Raw genomic sequence first — 21,154 nt, forward strand, 5'->3', positions numbered from 1 at the left:
GGTTAGGTAACGATGTTTATTCAGCATGTTTTATCAGGATCATTTTAATTGGAATAAAATGGCATTTTTATGTAAATATAAATATATTTTTGGATTGGGTTAAAAAATAAAATCAACCCCAAAAAGTGCAAATTCGTGGTAATGTTACAGCACACACAAGAAAAAATATTTTGGGTAGTTTCTTGGATGGGCTATACAGTATCTGAACTGTAATTCGTATTTTGTATGTAATTATAATTTGGCACCTAGTTCAACAGCTTTTACAATTTCTCTCACAGATCACAAAAATAAATCTCTCCTGGTAACCATTTGACTGACAGCTTTCCTGAACTGTTTTTTCTTTCTTGGTAGTGCTACAAAACACCTTTGTTGTGGCACCTTCTGTGACACTTGTGGAGAAAGATGTCAGTTCTGCACTTGCTCTCAGTGGTTTTGATGACATTTTTGAGATTGTTCTTGTCCAGGCAGGGCCCAAAATAAACTTTTTTTGTGAAGGGAGAGTGGATTGAGAAAATTTACCAGACAGAAATACATTTAACCAACCATAAATAAGTCAAAAATATTGCGTGTTGATATATTTATATTTAATTTAATAATCTAACACAATTATTTTGAATAATTTTGTTGGATATTTGTGCTCATAAGATTTGTAATTATATAAAGTTCATTTTCATAATTTTCTGGAGGTAAGATTTTAAATGTAATTTAGATTTCTCTGTTCATTTAACATTTTAGTGCATAAAATGTTATGCATAAAATAACATTAATGGCATATGCAATAAACAAAGCCCGCTTATTATGTCTTTCTCTGAGATTAACCACTTTAGTTCATATTAATCCAACAAATACCAATTTGCAGATTTTTTTTTTCTTTCCATCATCTGCCTTCCACAGACACCGGCTATGGACTGAAGTACACAGAGCACCAATACAGGACACATTTAATGAGTTGTGTATGTTTCTTTAATATAGAAAAAAAAAAGTGTCAAGTTTCAAAACATTCCCAGTGTATTATTCATTGCTGCTATTTTAAACACCAAAAAAAGCCAGACTAAAAGGATGGGAATAACTCCACTGATAGACAGGGCCTGCTTCTATGATCCTAAACATTTTGGAACAAAGCTGTTCATTAATGCAGATTGAGAAATTAACAGAAAAAGCTTTATTGATTTTTTATTAAACACTGTAAATAAGGTAATTATACTCTTCATGTGTTAATAAATGTACAAAATACAGTTCATGGAGAAATTCTAGCGTTAAATACTACACAACCGCTGTACATCCACCTGTCAAGTTTCCATTCATACATCTCATCCAGCTTAGCACAGCTATCTCTAAGGGTGGAGGTTATACTGCAATATAACCATTCATACTCTCAGTACCATCCTATTATTTCTCTAGTGTCATATACAAGTACCATGGAAAGGTAACAACAGAGCTACATGTGAGATTAACAGCACAACTTTCATAAATATGTACAAAAACATGAACGTCAGAGTCAACACAACAGACATGGACATGCGTGACTTAGCCATGTTAGGTCTTCAGATGTAGCATTTGTAGAAAATGTCCACAGTTTTTGGTTTCACGATAAAGTGTTCTTTAGTTCTTTTTATGAAGGAACTTCATTTTATTTCCTGAAAAAAAGATGAAACTTTAGTGTATCACGTAATTTATGATATGCCTTTTCATAAAAGAAGGTTGATACTTAGGCCGTCTGTCCACCAAACTGCCAGATGAAAACGCCAGGCACGCGTTTTTTGTTGTTGTTGTTGTTGTTACTAGTATCTGATTTCAAATATAGTCATCTGGTCGAGACATGTATATTCTAAGAACAGCAGAATATGTTCAGTTATTTGTCCCAACCCTTCTCCACTGTGATTGGATGGCTGGGTAAAAAGTGACAGTGACAAGCACTGCATTTTATTCAAAGTTGACAATTTTTTAACTCTCATCAACCAGAAAAAAAGCCAAACGTGCAAACACTCAGTGTAAAATAGACACTCAGCGGCTCGTCACGCTGCTGCCGTTTTGAAACAATGAAAACAATTGAAAACGCTTTGGTGGACACACACCTTTCATATGCATGTGAAACATAAATGCTGTGCTGTACTCACCTAAACCCTTCAGAAATTTGTTGACTCCACTCTGTTCTGTGTCTGGTAACTCCTCCAGATACTGTTCCACTCTCTGCTCAAATAGACCTGATAAATAAATAAATATACCCATTATTTTTATATTTATATTTTTTAGCTTCTGTCCAAAGCATTGTTTTTGTTAACCAGAGGGTGGCAGTAAAGATCTGACTTATATATTAATACCCCTCCACTCCATCTCAAAAAGACCCTCACAAGTAGTGTATAATTATGCTGGGTGTGGGTTTTAAATTACACTTATAATGGCCTGAAGCTAATAGTTTTATGAGAAGCCATTTTCTTTAATTGACCAAGCACGATTTACCTTTAGCCCTATACTTCCTCATCTCCTTATCCTGGATGAATCCAGCAAACATCTGAGACTCCATGAAGACACCCAGGAATCTGCGGATGCTCTTAGAAGCCACCGACTTGCGGAAGGCTTCGCGCTGGAAGATGCGCTCCCCTCTTTCGCCCTGGGTTAGAAACAGGGAATAGTGGCCAATGGTCTCCAGGAAAAAGCGGATGAAGGCCTCTGACACCACACTGTTCAAAGAGGTGGTGCACTCTGTGACATGAGGGGATATCAAAAAAGATTCATTATACAATATCCTAGAGCAACTAAACTGGCCATTTATATTTTATCAAGCATTAACAAAAAATATTAATCAAAGTTGAGATATATGGTTCAACAAAGTTTGAATAGGAAATGAAACACAGTGAAGCCATATGTTTTGCTTTACAGTCAGAGCATGTATGCAAATAGCCAGTGAGTCCATTGAAAACAGATGGGCAAGGCCACAACGTCAGACTTTTCACCTTCATCTGATTCGCTGTCGGAGTCTTGATTGATGATGTCGTTTCTCTGTTCAAGAGATTGCTCCAGAGCAGCTTGCAGTTTGCGTGGTAATAGAGAGGCCTCGTCATCCATCTTTATACAGGAAGAGTATGAAGATTAACGTTGTAACAACGTTCAGTGATTCATATCATGACACAGCCCGCTTGTTTAGATTACGCTTGTTCTCAGATCTTAATGGCAACACGCAATTAGCACTACAGCCGTGGGAGAGTTTGTGTTCAACTTTTTGGAGAGAGATCGTTTATGGACGAACCTGTCTGATGAAGCGGTCCGTTCCAAGATCGACCATTAAAGCCTGAAACATAAAGAGAAACCGATCTCAATTAGGTTATGTGCGCCACGACTAATTTCAGTAATGTTTAAAATGAAATTATGTAACTGACTAGTCTAACAAACCTCCGGAAGACAGTCAAAAAACAGCTGTCTGTATAAGCAATTCATTTAAAATGATGGATCGCTATGAATCAACCAGTCAAATACCATACTGAATGCCACAAAAAATAGGTCATATACATGTGACGTGCTTGCCTTGCATTATGATTATTGTACATTAGACATATTTATTCAAATAAACTGAATCAATAGGCAGTGCAAGACAAATAAGTACAAACTCAATAGCCTATTACAGTATAAACAGAATTCCTCAAATAAATGTTAGGGTTACACTTTATTTTAAGGTGATGTAGTTACATTGTACATACTCAAATAAGTACTAAGTAATATTAATTAACTACATATACTTACAATAGTTATGGTTAGTTACAAGTGATTATGCATCATTTACTGTTATTCCTATATATAAGTACATGTATTAACGTGTAACTACGTCACCCTAAAATAAAGTGTTACCAAAGTTCATCCAGGTTTGAATGTGATTCTTATGTACAGTGCTGGTCAGAATTATTTGCCCCCTTGGTAAATATGATCAAAGATGGCTGTAAAAAATAAATCTGCATTGTTAATCCTTTTAATATTTCATTATCCAGATATCCTTCAGATTCCCAGATCAGTGTTGGACAGATGAAACAAAAATAAAAGAGTTTTTTGACAGCAAACACTTATCATGGGTTTGGTTCATACAGGGATAAAAAAGTGCCCCATGTGTAAAATGAAATACTCTGCTGTATCTTTAATACTGTGGGCCTAATTTTCTGCCAAAGGTCCAGGACATCTTGTTCAAATACACGGCATCATGGATTTGATCAAATACCAACAGATAAAAAAATCAAAACCTGACGGCCTCTGCTAGAAATCTTATAACGAGCCATGTTTGGATCTTCCAACAGGACAGTGATCCAAAAACAAACATCAAAATCAAAACAAAAATGGGTCACTGAGCACAAAACTAAGCATCTGCAATGGCCATCCCAGTCTCCAGACCTGAACCCTATAGAAAATGAGTGGGCTGAACTGAAGAGAAGAAGCGCCAACATGGATCTGGGGAGATTCTGTATGGAGGAATGGTCTCTGATCTCTTGTCAGGTGTTCTCCAAACTCATCAGGCATTATAGGAGAAGACTCAGAAAAAGGAGGTTGCAAAAAGTATTTAATAAAAGGGGGCAATTAATTGTTCCCAATTTCATAATGTGATTTTCCCCCCACTTTCAATTCTTTTACTTCAATAAAAGGTTAAATTTTTACATTTTCTTTTAAATAAAATATTAAAAGGATAAACAAAGCAGATTTATTTTTTTACAGCCATCTTTGATCATATTTACCAAGGGGGCAAATAATTCTGACCAGCACTGTATAAAAAGTACCTGTACACATGACAGGTGACAAAAATCTAAGAAAAGCTTGACGTGTACCTTCGCTCCAGATATACACCTTCCAAAATAATGTATCATTTTTAAAATTGAACAGTAACATGACACTAATTTGAACATAGCCTTTGTACAAATATAAAGCAAAACATAAATGAGCAAATAATTAAAAAATTATGTAAACGACTAGTATTTGTCGACTAGCAGAAGCTGTATCGTTTAGTCGAGTAGTCTTCCACATCCCTAATCTCAACTGGCTGAAACAATGAGTAGCATCATTCTGTTTAATTACACTGCATTCAGTTGTTTTGGGAGTCACAACATTTCCAGAAGTTGATCCACAACAGATGGAGCCTGACACCCATTTAAAAACGCAGTGTTAAAAATGACAAGCACCACAAATTGGTGTGCTTCCAGATGTTTTCCCTGCAAACGGTCACCCCTTATGGCCATTACAAGTGCACTTATGTCCAAAGTGCAATTTAAAAAAAGTACTGAAGACGACTCCTGCCAAACGCACTAAATGCCAAAGACTCAGTAGCTGGCACTGTCCTATGGGCAGCTGGGAACAACAACACTCTCCCGGTTGGGAAAGTTTAGAGGGGAGAAGGCAACAGCCTGGCCAGGAATGCCGAGCTAGGCTTATGAAGCTGACGCCACATTAAAGGCTCATACACACAAGTTGGCCCGTGTTTTGGGCATGTTATTGTACTTAGCATGTTTCTCAATCATTCCAGCATCTTTCTGAACCTGGGAAAATGACTTTAGCTCCATATTCACTTAAGGAAAGCATAAGGGTTCAATGTTCAGCCAGCTTGTTAGAGTAAGAGCATAATTGAACTGTTAAGGAAAGCTGCCAATGTGACCATATTGAGAGGAATTCAAAGTCACGATCAGGGAAACATCTCTCAGAATAATAACCTCCAAACGTGAGGAAAAATGACTGAATCTTGAAAGAATGAATCGGTGGGGTGATTTTGTTAGGGAGTGCATCTGCATAGAAAGTAATTTTTAAAAACACTGACAATTTTTCATTCTATTTTAAGATATTTTTTTCTTGAGTGTTAAATCTTTTTAGGGCTAAACAATTTTGGAAAATTTTGAAAAAATTGTTCATACAACCAACTCAAACCTCTTTTGGTTTTATGACAAATAATTATCATGCTTTTATTGATTATTATGAAATAAAAATAATAAATATTTCACAAAAAAGAAATATATTGTAACTTAAAAAAAATAATAATAAAAGTAAATGTGAGTGATAAAAAATATTTTATGTTATTGTAAAATTACAATCTTAATTTCTACATTTTTAAACTCTAGATTATCAATATTATCAAGATTATCTATATTATGCTTTTATTTGGGAGGGTTAACGGGGGGAAAAATGCACTGCGTGATTTGACGATAGCACTAAGCCATGCTGTGATATCAATTTTATTTTTATATATCGTGCAGCCCTAATATGAATATATTTATTTGGGCACAAACTGCATGAGTTATCGCCCTGAATCTAACGACAGTTTTTCAGACAAACCGGTTTCATTTAGGCTGGTACACAGCAAAGCACATGTTGTACACACTTGACAAAGTATCCTATTACAACAAACAAGATGGGTGACAACACCATAGCTGTTGCAATGTTTGACATGACATATCAATGTTGGATAGTGTCCGCACCTCCTCCACGGGTAGTTCCTTGAGCTTTGGCAGTGAGCTGGACAGAATGCCCACTAGGAAAGGTGTGGGACAGCAGACAATGTCCACCATGGAAGTGGGTAGCACAGGGATGAAGGTGTGCTGCCAAGAGAATGGGTAGAGCAAAGCCACCACCGCATGAACACAGCTGGAAAGAGTACTGTGGGGAAAGAGAAAAAGCACACAGTCAATCAACAAGCTTTTACAAAATCTCACACACTTTCTTAGCAAATCCTGTACTGGAAAAAGTATCTTGAGCCCAGATTTTCCAGGTTTATTTTGGCTTTTGCGAAGGGACAAAGGAATCTGTGATTATGAGAGCAACAAAAGAAAATATCCAGTGGCATTCAATAGACTCCTGTAATATTATTCACATTGTGCCAGTGGCATTCAAGACAATCAGAAAAAAAAGGTAATCACTGTACTTTACCTTTGCACTTACATTAAACACTACATATTCTGCTCTTTTTGGGTGTTTGGTGTCAGTAAGAATTTTTTTTTTCTAAATGTAATACTTCTCTGCAGCAAGGATGCATTAAACTGATCAAAAGTATCAGTAAAACATTTATAAAGTTACAAAAGATTGCTATTTCAAATAAATACTGTCCTCATAACATTTTTAAAATCAATTTTACAAATCTTGAAAAAAAAAATTCTTAAGCAGCATTATCAACATATTAGAATGATTTCTGAAGGAACACTGAAAAAGTTCAGCTTTGCCTTCGTAGGAATAAATTAAAATTTTAAAATATATTCAAATAGAAAACAATTCACAATTCAAATATATTCAATTTTATTTTAAATTGTAAAAATATTTCACAATATTACTGCTTGTACAGTTTTTTTGAGCAGCCTTTGTTTGTGAGCATATGAGACTTCTTTCAAAAACATAAAAAATTCTTAGGACCCCAAACTTTTGAATGGTAGTGTACATGAATTTGCAAGGCGAAGAAAATGACATGACGTGTTGCTGCTAGCTTTATGCAATCAAAGGTCGCAGAGTTCCCCAGGTAGCGGAAGGGGAGAGGCTAAACATTCTAAAGTGTCCAACATTACCATAGAAAATAAGAAGAAACAAGCAGAGGGAAAAAATGCAAATTGTCATTACATTACAGCTGTCAAAACATTACCAGTAAATCAATAGAAATGTTCCAACACAAGGGATAAAATGTTCCCACAAGACAATCAGCAAATCGCTGTTCTTTTGTGTGTGTGTGTATAGCTTGTATTCAAATGGTAGGCTGCCTCATCTACAATACTACATTACCCATTGTAAGTGGAACAGGCTGCATGTAAACCTTCGTATCTTCAGGGGGATACGGTAAAGATGATATCATGATGGGCTACCACACTGTAACCACACACGCTCGTTCTCATTCAAAACATCCAATAGCAAATCACGCTCCTCAGAGCCTTAAATTACTCTGTGACATTAAAGCAGCCATGAGATGTTACAGCTAAGGCTAAGCGCAAAGTCACAAATACCATAGTGGCCTTCTCACGGTCCCAAGCTTGTTGATAGTGGCTGACCCTCCTTTCTCTCGCTCTCATCTCTTTCTGTCCCATCCACCACACAAGCCCACATATACAGAGGCCGAGAAAATAAACCATCAGAAACACACTGACTCCAGCCATGAATTAAAGAGGATCAGGACTGAACCCAGTGATAAAATTTGGTATGCTGACAGTAAACTAAACATAATTGCAGCTCCAATCCTGCTCATTTGTGTTTTCAGAAGAGAGACAAATATCAGTTTGCATTTTTAATCAAATCAAAATATTACATATCATGGCCTGTGCTTAAAAACACTCTAGGTGGAGTCTGAATGTCTGTGTGTGTGAGTCTGCATCCTGCATTCTGGCATGTTCACACTGGGAACAGGGAGAAGCAGATTTTAAAAACCTAGCCACAGGCAAGTCGGGCAGATTCTGATAGCTGATACCTGGAATGTCAGCATAACTGAGGCCTCAGAGGCAAGTACTCATGGGAAAAGATGAAGACAGAACTTTAGACCTGTCCAAACACTGTTCTATGCTGCCCAAATCTTCCAGGAACCAAATAACATGGATGGAGGGTTGAGTTGAAAACTGCTGCTAGCTAGTAGTGACTGACTCTTGCCTGGCCCGGACTGTCCTACAGAGCTGGTATGCACACAAAAACAGTCTACAAACACACTAACCAAATTAACTATCCTTTCCATCGAACACTTACTTTACACTTATCCCTTAAACTGAACAAAAGATATAAGGGATATTATATTTTATATTGTACTATTATAAGTTAATTTGAGAACTTGGTGTGAACGGGCCATTAATTCATGCTGATCAATTCAAGGACGATAACTATAACGATAATGATAGTGATAAATATATAGTTCTAAAAATCATTCTAAATATGAAAGAATAGCAGAATCCACACCACAACAATGGCACAAAGGAATGATATCGTTGGAATCCCGATTCCCTTTCAGAACACTTTTTTTTCACCCGCTGATGAACGCTAAATACATTGACAGCCAATAAGAATCCATTCCGCTTTAAAGAGCTCAGGCATTTTAAGCAACAGACGACAAACTGCGCAGCGCATGCTTAGAATAAACAGTGTTATAATTATTGTTCGTTGGTGTGGACGCTTAAATAGTTATCGCTATGGTCATCTTTATAAATATCGCTCTTGGTGAGAACTTAAACTTCCCTCAAAGATTCTAAATATGTAAAAGCTTCTATTTGAAAATGTAATTCAACTTCTCTATTCTCTATCAAACGGCAACTTTTTTACGTTGAGTGGGAATCCAAACTGTCATTTTTACACTGCCTTGAACACACACCAACAGGATTAACAAATCAGTGTTGAAATAAAATAAAATCAAATATAAATAGTAGATGAAAAACTTAACAGTATTAAAATAACTAAAACTAAAATGAAAATAAATTAAAGCTAAATAGAAAGACTTAAAAACTAAATGTAATAAAAATGACAACAGCACATTAAATGACAAAAACTTAAACTAAAATAACCATTGATTTTCAAATTATTAATAAATACTATAATAGTTCATAAATGATACTAAACATAACACACTGATCCAGTGGAAACCAACAACCATGTGAGCTAGCCCTAAAAAAATAATTTGCAACAGAAGCAGCTCAAGGGTGAAAATTCAAGATTCTAATCAGAGCAACAACAAAAAACCATATGCTTTCATTTAACCATCCAAACTGACTTTAATAGATTCTAAACAATATTGCATCTTTCATAACTCCTAAAAATAATGGTAATGTTGGATGGCTGGCTGGCTTTTGGAAAAAGAGCCTTGACAATAAATGTATATATTTAACGAGAGCTTCTGCATGTTTAACCAGTGGTGAAATGCGGTGTGTGGATGTAAAAGGCTGCAATAACACAAGGTTTATGCAAAAGTTGATGTAAAGTTTCTCTTTCCACCATTATGCAATATATTGAAACATATTCCTGTGATAATAAAAAAACAGAAAAATGGAAAAAAAGAGAAGAAGAAAATACCTAAAACATTCAGCTAGACACATATTGTATAATGACCAGTTTATTTAAACAAAATCTTTTTTTATCTTTTCAATCTTCATGTTTTTTTGGTTTGTTTATTTCTGAAACTAGCCACACAAAAGTCTCTGGCCAACTTAGCAATACTGTATTACATTTGCCTAAAGGGGTTTCCGTCTCTTTTTCATTTTAACTTGTCTGGGACACAAAACATTTTCCCACCTGGTTCTCTGTGCTCTGATTCAACGACAACATTCACTTACTAGAGGAAGACGTCTACAGCTACACCTAAATTTGCACACACAATGTACTCATGAAAAAGGAAGTAATTTGGGAACGACAAAACCAGACAACACATCAGAGATTTTAACTCGATCCTTCCTGTCATTTTATAACCACACAGAATGCTAATATCATTACACAGAAATTTCAGTAGCAACAATTACAATTAAAACTAATGCTTAAAAAAAACGAATGAATTATTGCTTATTCTTTAATATAATATTGGGTGATTAACAATAAAAGCTGCTCTCCCCCCACAGAGACTCACTCAGCAGCATGATTGAATATCAGTGTCTGGTTTGGGCAGAGGAGCTCCCAAGACAATCACACAGCTAATGGAAAAGTTTGTGATTCGAAAACAATTACTTTCTGTGCCACAAGAAATTGGACGGTAAGCTTCACAAAGAGTCTACGCGGTGTGGAAAGGGTTAAAATACAAATGAGCACGAAATCTCAAGGAAAGCATTGCCTAACATGGAGTGAGTTTTCTTTCTGTCAGATCCTAAGCAGCAAATATATTAGTTAAGCTACAGAAGCATACATCATACACTGTTGGCACACATTTTTTGGAATTGGATTGCAGTGGCCTTTCCCATGAGAGCGGCAGCAATGCCCTTGATGTGGGAGAAAGGAGAGTTTTCTACCTTAGTCTAGCGCTGCCCATAATCCACCTAAGGTTGCTGGGCAACACAGCTAGGCCTGGACCAAATCCCATCAATCCACCTATCCTGTTTTTAACAGAGCCAAGCCCATGGAATGTCAATACTTGGCTTAACAGCATAATATGTTGTAACTAGAGCTCTATCTATTATGATAATGGGTGTGATTCAAACCCATTCAAAAAGAGCGGTTTGAAAAGCGCTCTTTGAACGACAACAGAGAACATACTGCCTTTGTTTCTCTGATTCAAAGAAATAACATGCTTTGCTATTCTGAGTCAAATATTCGTATGTATGTGAACTAAACCATTGGTGTACCATGTGAGAAGAAGGCAAAGGTTATATTTTAACACATATCGACTAGGTCAATAACAACAAGTACGTTTACATACGCAGATTTTGTTTTTAATATATTATACACACATACATATTTATCTACATGTATTCGTCCCGAACCGTACGGTACAGACGTCACAGTTTTGGAGTAAGCCAGGGGCGCCTGCAGGAGTTTATCTCAGGGTGCGCACAGAACTACTAGCATTTTTTATATATAAGCCTATTAGAGCTGAAACAACTAATCGATTTAATCGATTATTAAAATAGTTGTCAACTAATTTAGTCATCGATTAGTTGCTAAATAACTTTTATTTGCCGTAAGCGGCTCATTTCGTGCATATTTTAAATCTGCGGTGACCAAAGTGTGGCAGTAATGATCCACCGGAGGTTTTACTCAGCCAGTACAGCAGGAGAAGTAGCGAATAGCCAATAGCTGGCCTTGTTTTATGTCACGTGCTTCCCGCACAGCGTCTCTGCAGCATTCAGCGAGATGGCAGCTCGAGAAAGAAAAAGAAAAAAGCGGAAGATGAAACTAATCGAACGAAGCAGCATTCGGCAGTTTAGGATATCGCACAAGAATTGTCAACAAAGAAAACATTTCATCACTGGAGAGGTTTTTTTTTTCCGACACCATCGTATCAATTGATTTTGATTAATATGCGCGAGGGAGAGAGAGAGAGCAAGACAGCGCTTGGGTGAGTGCGCGCGCGCGCGGCCGGGGCTCTCTGTTAAACTGACAGGACTTGTCACAAGCAAATGATACACTTTAACTCTATGATGGTTAAACTATGCAATTCATTATTTTTACTCAGAACTAATGTTTTGGTAGGAACGAAAGTTTACCATAAATTTACCAAAAAAAGCTACTTTCAACTTTCTGATTGATTTCACAGCATAAGCTATAAAGCTGTTTCCCAGGTATAAGCTGTGTGTTTACAGGAAAAAATAAAATAAAATGCAATTTACTGCAACTGTATTCTTTATTCTTATTCTTCGTGAAAATATGTTCTGCAAGATTCCTTAATAAGCTTTGTTCGGGATGTTAAACTACTTTACTTTAGGAGCCCTAAGGACTACCATGGTGAAAACATTTGAAATCTCCTTTGTGAAATTTGCTAGAGTAAGTTACCTATGGGTCAGTGTTTTGATTGCAGAAGAGTTCGACAAAGGATTACTAACACATAATAAAACACAACTCCAAGTATGTTTTTGATGAGGATATGACAATGCAAAATGGTTAAAATCTCTAAAAAGTCTCTGTTGAATGATAAAGACCCTTTGTTAATAATTTACTTGGGGAAAAAAGGGCTAAAACTAAAATATAAGTACATAAACCGATTAATCGAAAAAATAATCGTCCGATTAATCGATTATCAAAATAATCGTTAGTTGCAGCCCTAAAGCCTATATTACATTATCATTTATTCTGCCATATAAACAGTATACAATCATAAAATAATTAGAGTACAGTTTACTTACCTCTAACAACTTTGTTGGTAAATAGTATTATTATAATTGTTGTTGTTACATTTAATTTATTGCCACACTTTAATATGTGATTTATATTATCAGAAAACTAAACGGGCCTAAAGCCAAAACAGGCTTTCATTTGAAGAAAACAACAGAGCTGCACAATCGGGTTTATGCCTGCTGTAAATTTGACCTGCCACAAGACTCAATAGCGTCTGGTAGAGGTGGGCGATACTCCCAATTTTGGTATCGATCCGATACCAAGTAAATACAGGGCCAGTATCGCCGATATCGATACCGATACCAATACTTTTTAATTTTAAAAGCATGCACTTGAACTTGTATGCACTTTCCTGTGCTAGAGCAGTGTGTCATGATTTATGAGGTGAATGCATCATTAATATGCTAAATCTGAAAACGTTTTCATGACTACTAAATATTTTGTGATTTGTGCTCTCAACTCGCCTGTAATTATTAGTCAGTGACTTTTACAAAACTACCCTAATTATAGTAAAAGTACTATTGTACACTAGCCTACTGTTCAAAAGTTTGGGGTCTGTAAGATTTTTAATTCTCTTCTGCATTTATTTGATCAAAAATACAGTAAAAACTGTAATATTACAGTTTAACATAGGCTATCTGTTTTCTATGTCATACTAAACTGTAATTTATTCAATTGATCAAAGCGTAATTTTCGGCATCATTACTCCAGTTATGATGATAATTAATTTTAATATGCTGATTTACAGCTCAGAAAACATTTCTTATTATCAATGTTGAAAACAGTTTCATATTTTTTTGTGGAAACCATGATGCAGAATTATTTGATGAACCAAGTTGAAAGAACAGCATTTATATGAAGTAGATTTTTTTAACAGTGAAAAACCCTTGACTGTCACTTTTGATCAATTTAATGCATCGATCCTTGTTGAATAAAAATATTAATTTCATTAAAAAAAATCTTACTGTCCTCAACATTTTGAACCGTTATATACACTTTTGCTTTGTTTATTGCAAAATAACTCCCGATTGTTTCTCTGTCATCTAAGCAAGGCTTCGTTTCCCAAACGTGCCTGTGAGCTCAGCGAAGCACCAGCAACGAACGCTCTCTGTGATTGATTGGTTTCGTCTTGTATCCAGATGACTAGGAGAAAAAGTTCTATCCTACACAATTATCCACTAACATTCGCTTATTTTTCCACTTAGAAGCTTATTTTACGCACTGAATTGCGTGCTAAATTAATAAAAATTACTGGTAAAAAAAACACACATTTGGATCGATATTTTTATGTGAGGATCGATCCTTTTCGATACCACGTCAGTATCGAAGTATCGATATTTTAGGATCGATCCGCCCACCTCTAGCGTCTGGCTGCAGACTTGCACTTGCACTCTCAGACACCAGCGCTTCCTGTGCCTGTGACGTCACTCGCAATCGACACAAATTAACCGGAAATATGTTTCCAGCAGTTCATTCGCATTGTATTGACGCTGTTAAAGCACTTGCGTGATATAACGCCACCGAAATTTTCCCCCAAAAGTTATATCTTGCAGCTGGCGTTCATCGAAATATTATGTTATATTATTTATTTTTTCAGGAAATTTAAAAAACGGCATATTTTTTTAGTTATTAAACATTGTATCATTAAATTTGGTATTATACCTCTATGTATAACATCTCACGTAGCATTACATTTACCTCAGGCATTAAGTGTCGAGAGCAGGTTAGTTCGCTAGAGAAATTAACTTACATTTCGTATATGCACTATATCAGCCTATTCAATATATTTACTTTACCTGTTAGTTGTGTCTTGATTATTTAATGTATGTTTAAATAAATTTGTCATGAAAACAACTTATGACAGCCACTGTGTAAATGATTATATTTTAAAAATGAATTGGAGTAGAAAATTAACTTTATAATTAGATTTAGAAGTTACTTGAAAAAATATGCCTTATTATTTGAGCGTTGATTATTATATCTAAAAATAAATACAGTAGCAACTGAATTTAATAATTTGGGCTCTGTTCTTTAATATTATAGTAATGTGTAAGTAAGGGCTATAGGGACATAGCATAGGCTAGTTTACAGCAATCGCTAAGAGAGATTTTTTTATCCTTAAGAAAATTTTTATTATAATTTATTTATTTTAATCACAGAGACATGTTTGTTAAAATAGCTTCTTTTTTTTTATTAAATTTTTTTTATGTTTAGCTTTCTCCTCCCTGCTGTGCCGACTCCAACCATGACTTCAAAACAGAGTACGTACCGAACCATCCTGTTTGTGTACTGTTACATCCCTAATACATATATACATACATATACATACATACATACATATACATACATATATATATATATACACACACACACACACACACTGTATACTGCAAGCAGATAACACAGAGACAAATTGTAGTCTGATTAATGCAGTGGTTTGCGACCTTTTTGACTCAAAGGCCCTCCATTTAAGGTAACATATTTCCCCTAGTATTTCTGCTATAATTATAAACTGGTTTGTGGTGGGCGTTCTGGCGCACTATGGCTGCTGTCGCATCATCCAGGTGGATGCTGCACATTAGTGGTGGTTGAGGAGATTCCCCCTTCTATGTAAAGGGCTATAGAGTGCTGAGAAAAGCGCTATATAAATGTAATTAATTATTATTATTATTATTATTATAACAAAGATGTTTGTTTTTAATCTTTTTTTATGAACAAACTTGGGAACAAACAGAAGCTAGAGTTATTGAGGCCCACTTGGAAGTTTGCAGTGGGTTCTGGCCCACTGATTGAGAATGACTGGATTAACATGCATACATGCTGGATGAAGCCAAGCTATAATGACATAATCTAGGTTTTTAGTCCAACTTCGAAAAAGCCATACAGGTATGATTTTATTCAGATTAAAGTGTTGACGTCATTTTAAAAAGACAAATTATTTATGTTTTTAAAGTGCATCAAAACGCACTTATTGACTTAATCAACCAAAAACTACAAATAAAGGAGCTTGTCCCAATAACTTTTGTAACTAAGTAACATCCGTCACCCTGTGACAATATGGCTACCGATTAAAGGAGAGAAACACGCGCAGTCACTCACACAGGAAGTGCATTCCTTCCTTCACAGTAACTGCCCACCCCACATCACCCGCTGCTGTTTGTTTAAACTGGCTGATGATTTGTGGAGATTAAGCTTTCACAAATAACCTACTCCCTAATGACCCCCCATGCCCGGCCACAAGCTTCCGTGACCAAGCACGAAGGCTCGAAGGGGGGTGCCGAAACCTCCGGGGACCATAACGGCCCTAACAGAACCAAAGCCCTGTCTCTGCCCTGACCCACTTCTGCATTTAGATCAGCGGGGACTCCTGGGAGTTAAGCCCAGTGTTAGAGGGTGTAGTCAAATATGCCTCCTCTGATGAATTTAGCAGTGGCCTGCATGGAGCAGCCGTTGGGTCACCCTTTAACCAAAACCACAGTGGAAGGCTGCTATTTGCCATTCGCACTGGATGGACACTGACAGACAAAACTGTACTGGGCCTGAAAACAACTATTTTCTGCCCAGATATGGCAAGACAGATATTTGGTTGGAACATTCAGACCGATACTATGATTGGTATTCCATTCAGAATCCCCATGGTCACTGACAAATATGGAATGATGCTTTCCTAAACTTTGTCCTCTTATATTGTGATGATCACTGAACTTGAATTTCTAACTTGAGAACTGAGAAAGGAATAGGTCTGAAAAACAAAGACTACAGCAACAAAAATCACCAACAGGAGGAGAAAAACCATGCTCCAAAAAGATAAAATTCTTTTATTTGTAGCAGATGTTATTTTGCAGGCTCTGAATGAGCAGACGGAAAACTGGAAGTGACACTGCACATCAGTGAAGGAAGAGGTTATTGAGAACATCTGCTGTTAGGCCACACTCAGACTGCTGTTGTCACAGTGGTCAGCTTGTCTTAGAAACACAGATTCATTTGGGAGGACTGTTTGACCATGTTTGGGCTGAAAAAGCAAGAACTTTCTCATGGGAATGAAGAGTGTGTTACATGAGATGATATGCTGCCTACACTTGACGGTTCATATTCATTGGCTCAAAGACTGCAGTTACATGATATCTCAGACACTTAAGCTAAAACACAAGGGTTTCTCACCTCAGCTTGTCAGCCACAAAGATGACCCTTCGTTCCAGCAACAGAGAGGCAAAAACACGTACCACCTGTCGTACACTCAGGCAGTTGAACAGACTTTCAAAGTCCACATGCTCTAGTCTGGAGTCCATGGGTCTCCGTAACTCAATCACCTGTGGAAAAATAAAACACTGCATTGAAACAAGGAGCAATATAAATGCTGTTAAAATGGAAATAGCAAACTATTGGCTAATTACTATTGGCTAATAATGTCTGTTGCAAGAAAAGTACAGATGTAAACTGCTGGCCTTACTGTTGAACCCTAAATAGGGTCAGTTTTAATATAATTTAGTCTATAAGGATTCAGATCTCAGATTTGCTTCAATAAGTGTTCAATAAACCTGTACTAATCTACAGCAGATAACAAAGCAGTCTAAATTATATGCGAGAAGGATCTAACCTCATTTCCTGCTCCAGGCAGGAAGGTTTTGACTTTTATGGTTTTGCCTGGTGCTGGGAAAGGAGATTCCATCACACTCCTCATGAAAGGATACACCAGAGCAGCCGAGATCCCTCTCCTCCTCTCCACTTCATCAAGGATCTGTAACAAATGAAAGCCGAATAAGTTGATGGAGAACACACCAGTGCTAACAGGCATTGACACTGCTAGACTTATACACTACAGAACAACATTGATCGATTTCATGTGGTCTGTTTTTCTTTTTTCCTCTCAGATTTGTGTGTGGAAGTCTCTGGAATTCTAACCTGTCACTAGCAAGTCATGGTTTTCATCGGCTACATACGCTTTTTTTTCTTTTCAAGATTGATGAAAACATGCAGTTCAGATTTCCACTGAATATTATGATTACCCAAGGTTGGATCCACCTTACTTTCCCATGAGTGGAAGGTGGAAGTGAAGGAAATAACAGTGGTTTAATAGGCCAGGGAGAAAGACAGATTTACTAAGTTGGATGTACCTCAATGCCAACACAAGCCTCACTTCAGCTGTGCCCATGTGTGACAGCCAGAGAGACAGTGTGGAGGTGTGTGTGTGTGTGTATGAACAAGCCTGAGCTCACCTTGGAAAACAGGTTGAAACAGCCCAGTCGACTGATGACACAATACACTTCAGGAAGGCGAGGCCCTTTCCCACTCGGCTGTAGTTGCAGGGGAAAAGATTACACAAACAATTAAATCATCACATGAAGTAACTGGTATGCAACACATGAAAAGCATCCAGGTGATTTCAGTAAAACGTATGGTACTAAATCAAATCTTTGAGAGCTGAATTTGAGAAGAAACCAGATTTTGGTGGTGCTTGCACCTGCAGAAGTCACCATCATGACACTAGGGTGTTGTGGATGGTTGCCAGAGCATTGCTAGAAAATCACTTTTTAGGCTATGCAGTTGCTAGGGTTTTTTGGGTGACCCACAAGCCTTAATGATATGCTGGTTCCTAGATATGGCTTGGGTCCTTCAACACAATTATATAGGATTAATTCGCGTGTATTATCACGACTGTACCTATCATTCAAAATGGCGTTTTATCACCTACTGTCACTACCATTCAAAAGTTTGGGGTGTAAATTATTATTATTTTTTATAATTATTTTAAGCTCACAGAGGCTGCATCTATTTGAGCAAAAATACAGTAAAAATAGAAATACTGAGAAATATTATTAGAAATTTTAAATAACTGTTTTCTATTTTAAAGTGTAATTTATCACTGTGATCGCAAAGCTTCTACATCCATTACCCCAGTCTTCAGTGTCATGTGATCCGTCAGAAATCATTCTAATATGCTGATTTGGTACTCAAATAATTATTTATTGTTAATATCAATGATGAAAAAAGTTGTGCTGCTTAATATTTTTGTGGAAAACATGATCGATTTTTTCAGGATTCTTTAATGAATAGAAAGTCTTTTCTGTCACTTTTGATCAATTTAAGTTGATCACATTAATCAACAACTTGCTAACCACAAACTTTTGACCAACAGAGTATATATATCAGACATCTCAACATGTCACATATTTTAGATATCATTAATGTCAGTATTACAAACGTTGTGGGATGTGTGACTTGATAAGTATGAGCAATGGTGATGGTCGGTTTAGCAAGCACCACTAAAATCGAGAGAGAGAACAGAATTTTGCCGTTCACAAAATTGCAGCTTGAAAACTTGAAAGCCACATCAAAAAGATTTAAGGGAGTTAAAATGAGAGTTTCATGCTGTTTAAATAGATTTTTTAAGAGCTTTTCTTTAAAACGTGTGGATGGAATCATTAAAATAATCACCCCCTTTAAACATTGTCATCCCACTCAAAATTTTATGAACTCTGTTTTAGTATTCAGTTCATAACCTGAAGTTAAACACATGAAATAGTGCATGGTACAAGTCTAAAATGGATGCAGAATGTCCAGTGTAAACACAGCACAGGTGCAGTTCCACAAAACGAATGAGTTGTCACACGCAATTCACTAAACAATCGAAAGTCTGGCTATTTTCTAGGAGTCCAACCAGGTTAGTGTCTCTCAAAGCACACAGACACAAAGAATCTCATTCCTCTTGTCCATATTAGGTATGCAATTCTCCTCTGCTGACTTTTTACAAATGGATGATTAATTCAAGCATGTAGAGCTGGGTTCAAATCCTCAGGAATGCCGCCCTCATGCCAGCCCCTGGACTTCCTCCCTGCAGGGAACACAGTCAACACTTCTCTCCACTGGGCCATTCAGATGCTCAAAAAGACGAGCTGAGAAATAATAGAAGCTAAAGAAATCCCGCAAGCCAATAATGAAGCCAATCGAATCTAAAAAATCTAAAGCTGAACAACACAAGGTCACATCTATAAAAGCAAGTTCTGAACAAGCAACAGCTAAAATTATTAACAACTACTAGAGAATATCAACTACACATTTATCTTCTTTTATTTCCAGAACACGCTTTAACATTTCATTCTCAAACCACAGAAAACCAATAACATGCACTTTAATGCAAAACTTATGTATAACTCATAACAATAATGTACAGAAAAAGCAGCACATTCTTAACTGCACATTCACAAATAAAACCATGAAACATGCAGTTCACCACAACATTAAAAAACAATAATCAGCACAAAACTCCAAAGCACACAAATATATGACCGATTCTTACGGTACAATGACATCTTTTGATGATTTGCATTTCCATTCATCTCCTGAGAAACTCTCATTAAAACGGAGACACGTTTACGAGAATCTATTTCTCTTTGAGCACAAAAAAAGAGCAAACAAAATACTTACTTAAGTGACTGACCAAAACTCTATCCATATGCTTGGCCTTTAAATACATGTGATGCAATATACAATATACGTATGGTTATACTATCAAAAACAAAAGGAGCAAGAAAGGCATCCATAATATGAGAAAAAGACTCACCAGAAGCCGTCTGCAATAGCCAAAGCGTCTACTGCCATCCTCTCCGGTGAGCATAAAAGAGAAGGTCTCACTATAGTAAATCAAAGACAGCCACCATTAGTCCCCAAAACCCACATGTAGATCAGGTGATAAGAAGAAAAAGTGTTTAAAAACCACTTGAGAAGAAATGCTCTTGAGATGGAAACTTTGCCTTTGAGGCGTATCCTGTGGTCAGAAGACTTTATCAGGTAGCTGAGATGTTTTCAAAAAACCAAAGAACTTACTCAAATTACTGAGCGTTTATGACCTGGGGTATTTGACTGTGAATACTTGTGGAAGTTTAAATTGAAATTGCAATGTTTCAGTTCAGTTGATGAATTGATTGTGGGATAATGTTGTTCATAATGTAGTGTAATGAAGAGTACATATCTTGATGGAAGTAACCATTCCAACAAATCTCTGGAAAATTGTTCTTGAAGGTAGCCCCCACCCCCCAAAATGAAATATGCTTAAAGCTACACTGTGTAGGATTTTCTCCCATCTAGCGGTGAAATTGTACATGACTACCAACTGAATATTGCTTTCTAGCCCCTCCCATTCCGAGGGCGTTTTAACTCCTACGGTGGCCGGCAGTCGCGAGTAATCCCCCCCTCGCATTCGTCACGGTGCCACTGAGTGTAAAAGCACGAAAGGCGAAGCTTGAATTTCCAGGTATGTCCCTCTTTGGCTAATGCATTTTCAAGATGGAGGCACAACATTGCTTCCGCCATTCGAGCAGTCGCTCGTATGTATTCAGAATGGCAGATTCTACGCTTACGTGAGTACTTGATTAGTTGGTGGAAGTAAATACACATGAATGAGCACATATCATTTTGAAAGAACAAAGTGGGG

General features: G+C 36.7%; 1 protein-coding gene across 3 annotated transcripts in view; it reads right to left on the reverse strand.

The window, feature by feature from the left end:
* Positions 1 to 1,236: 1,236 nt before the first annotated feature.
* dennd2b (DENN domain containing 2B) overlaps positions 1,237 to 21,154 on the reverse strand; it is a 64,081-nt gene continuing 44,163 nt past the window's right edge. For all 3 annotated transcript variants that reach the window (XM_079867182.1, XM_079867181.1, XM_079867183.1), the window contains 10 exons: positions 20,285 to 20,354; positions 17,940 to 18,017; positions 17,321 to 17,461; positions 16,885 to 17,033; positions 6,438 to 6,615; positions 3,248 to 3,289; positions 2,955 to 3,066; positions 2,461 to 2,703; positions 2,118 to 2,204; positions 1,237 to 1,637 (listed from right to left, as the gene is read on the reverse strand). In XM_079867182.1, coding sequence (XP_079723308.1) covers positions 1,603 to 1,637; positions 2,118 to 2,204; positions 2,461 to 2,703; positions 2,955 to 3,066; positions 3,248 to 3,289; positions 6,438 to 6,615; positions 16,885 to 17,033; positions 17,321 to 17,461; positions 17,940 to 18,017; positions 20,285 to 20,354 — 1,135 coding nt within the window. In that variant the 3' untranslated portion in view covers positions 1,237 to 1,602. The remainder of the gene's footprint in view (positions 1,638 to 2,117; positions 2,205 to 2,460; positions 2,704 to 2,954; positions 3,067 to 3,247; positions 3,290 to 6,437; positions 6,616 to 16,884; positions 17,034 to 17,320; positions 17,462 to 17,939; positions 18,018 to 20,284; positions 20,355 to 21,154) is intronic.

This window comes from Squalius cephalus (assembly GCF_949319135.1).
Source record: "Squalius cephalus genome assembly, chromosome: 3".
Classification (NCBI taxonomy): domain Eukaryota; kingdom Metazoa; phylum Chordata; class Actinopteri; order Cypriniformes; family Leuciscidae; genus Squalius; species Squalius cephalus.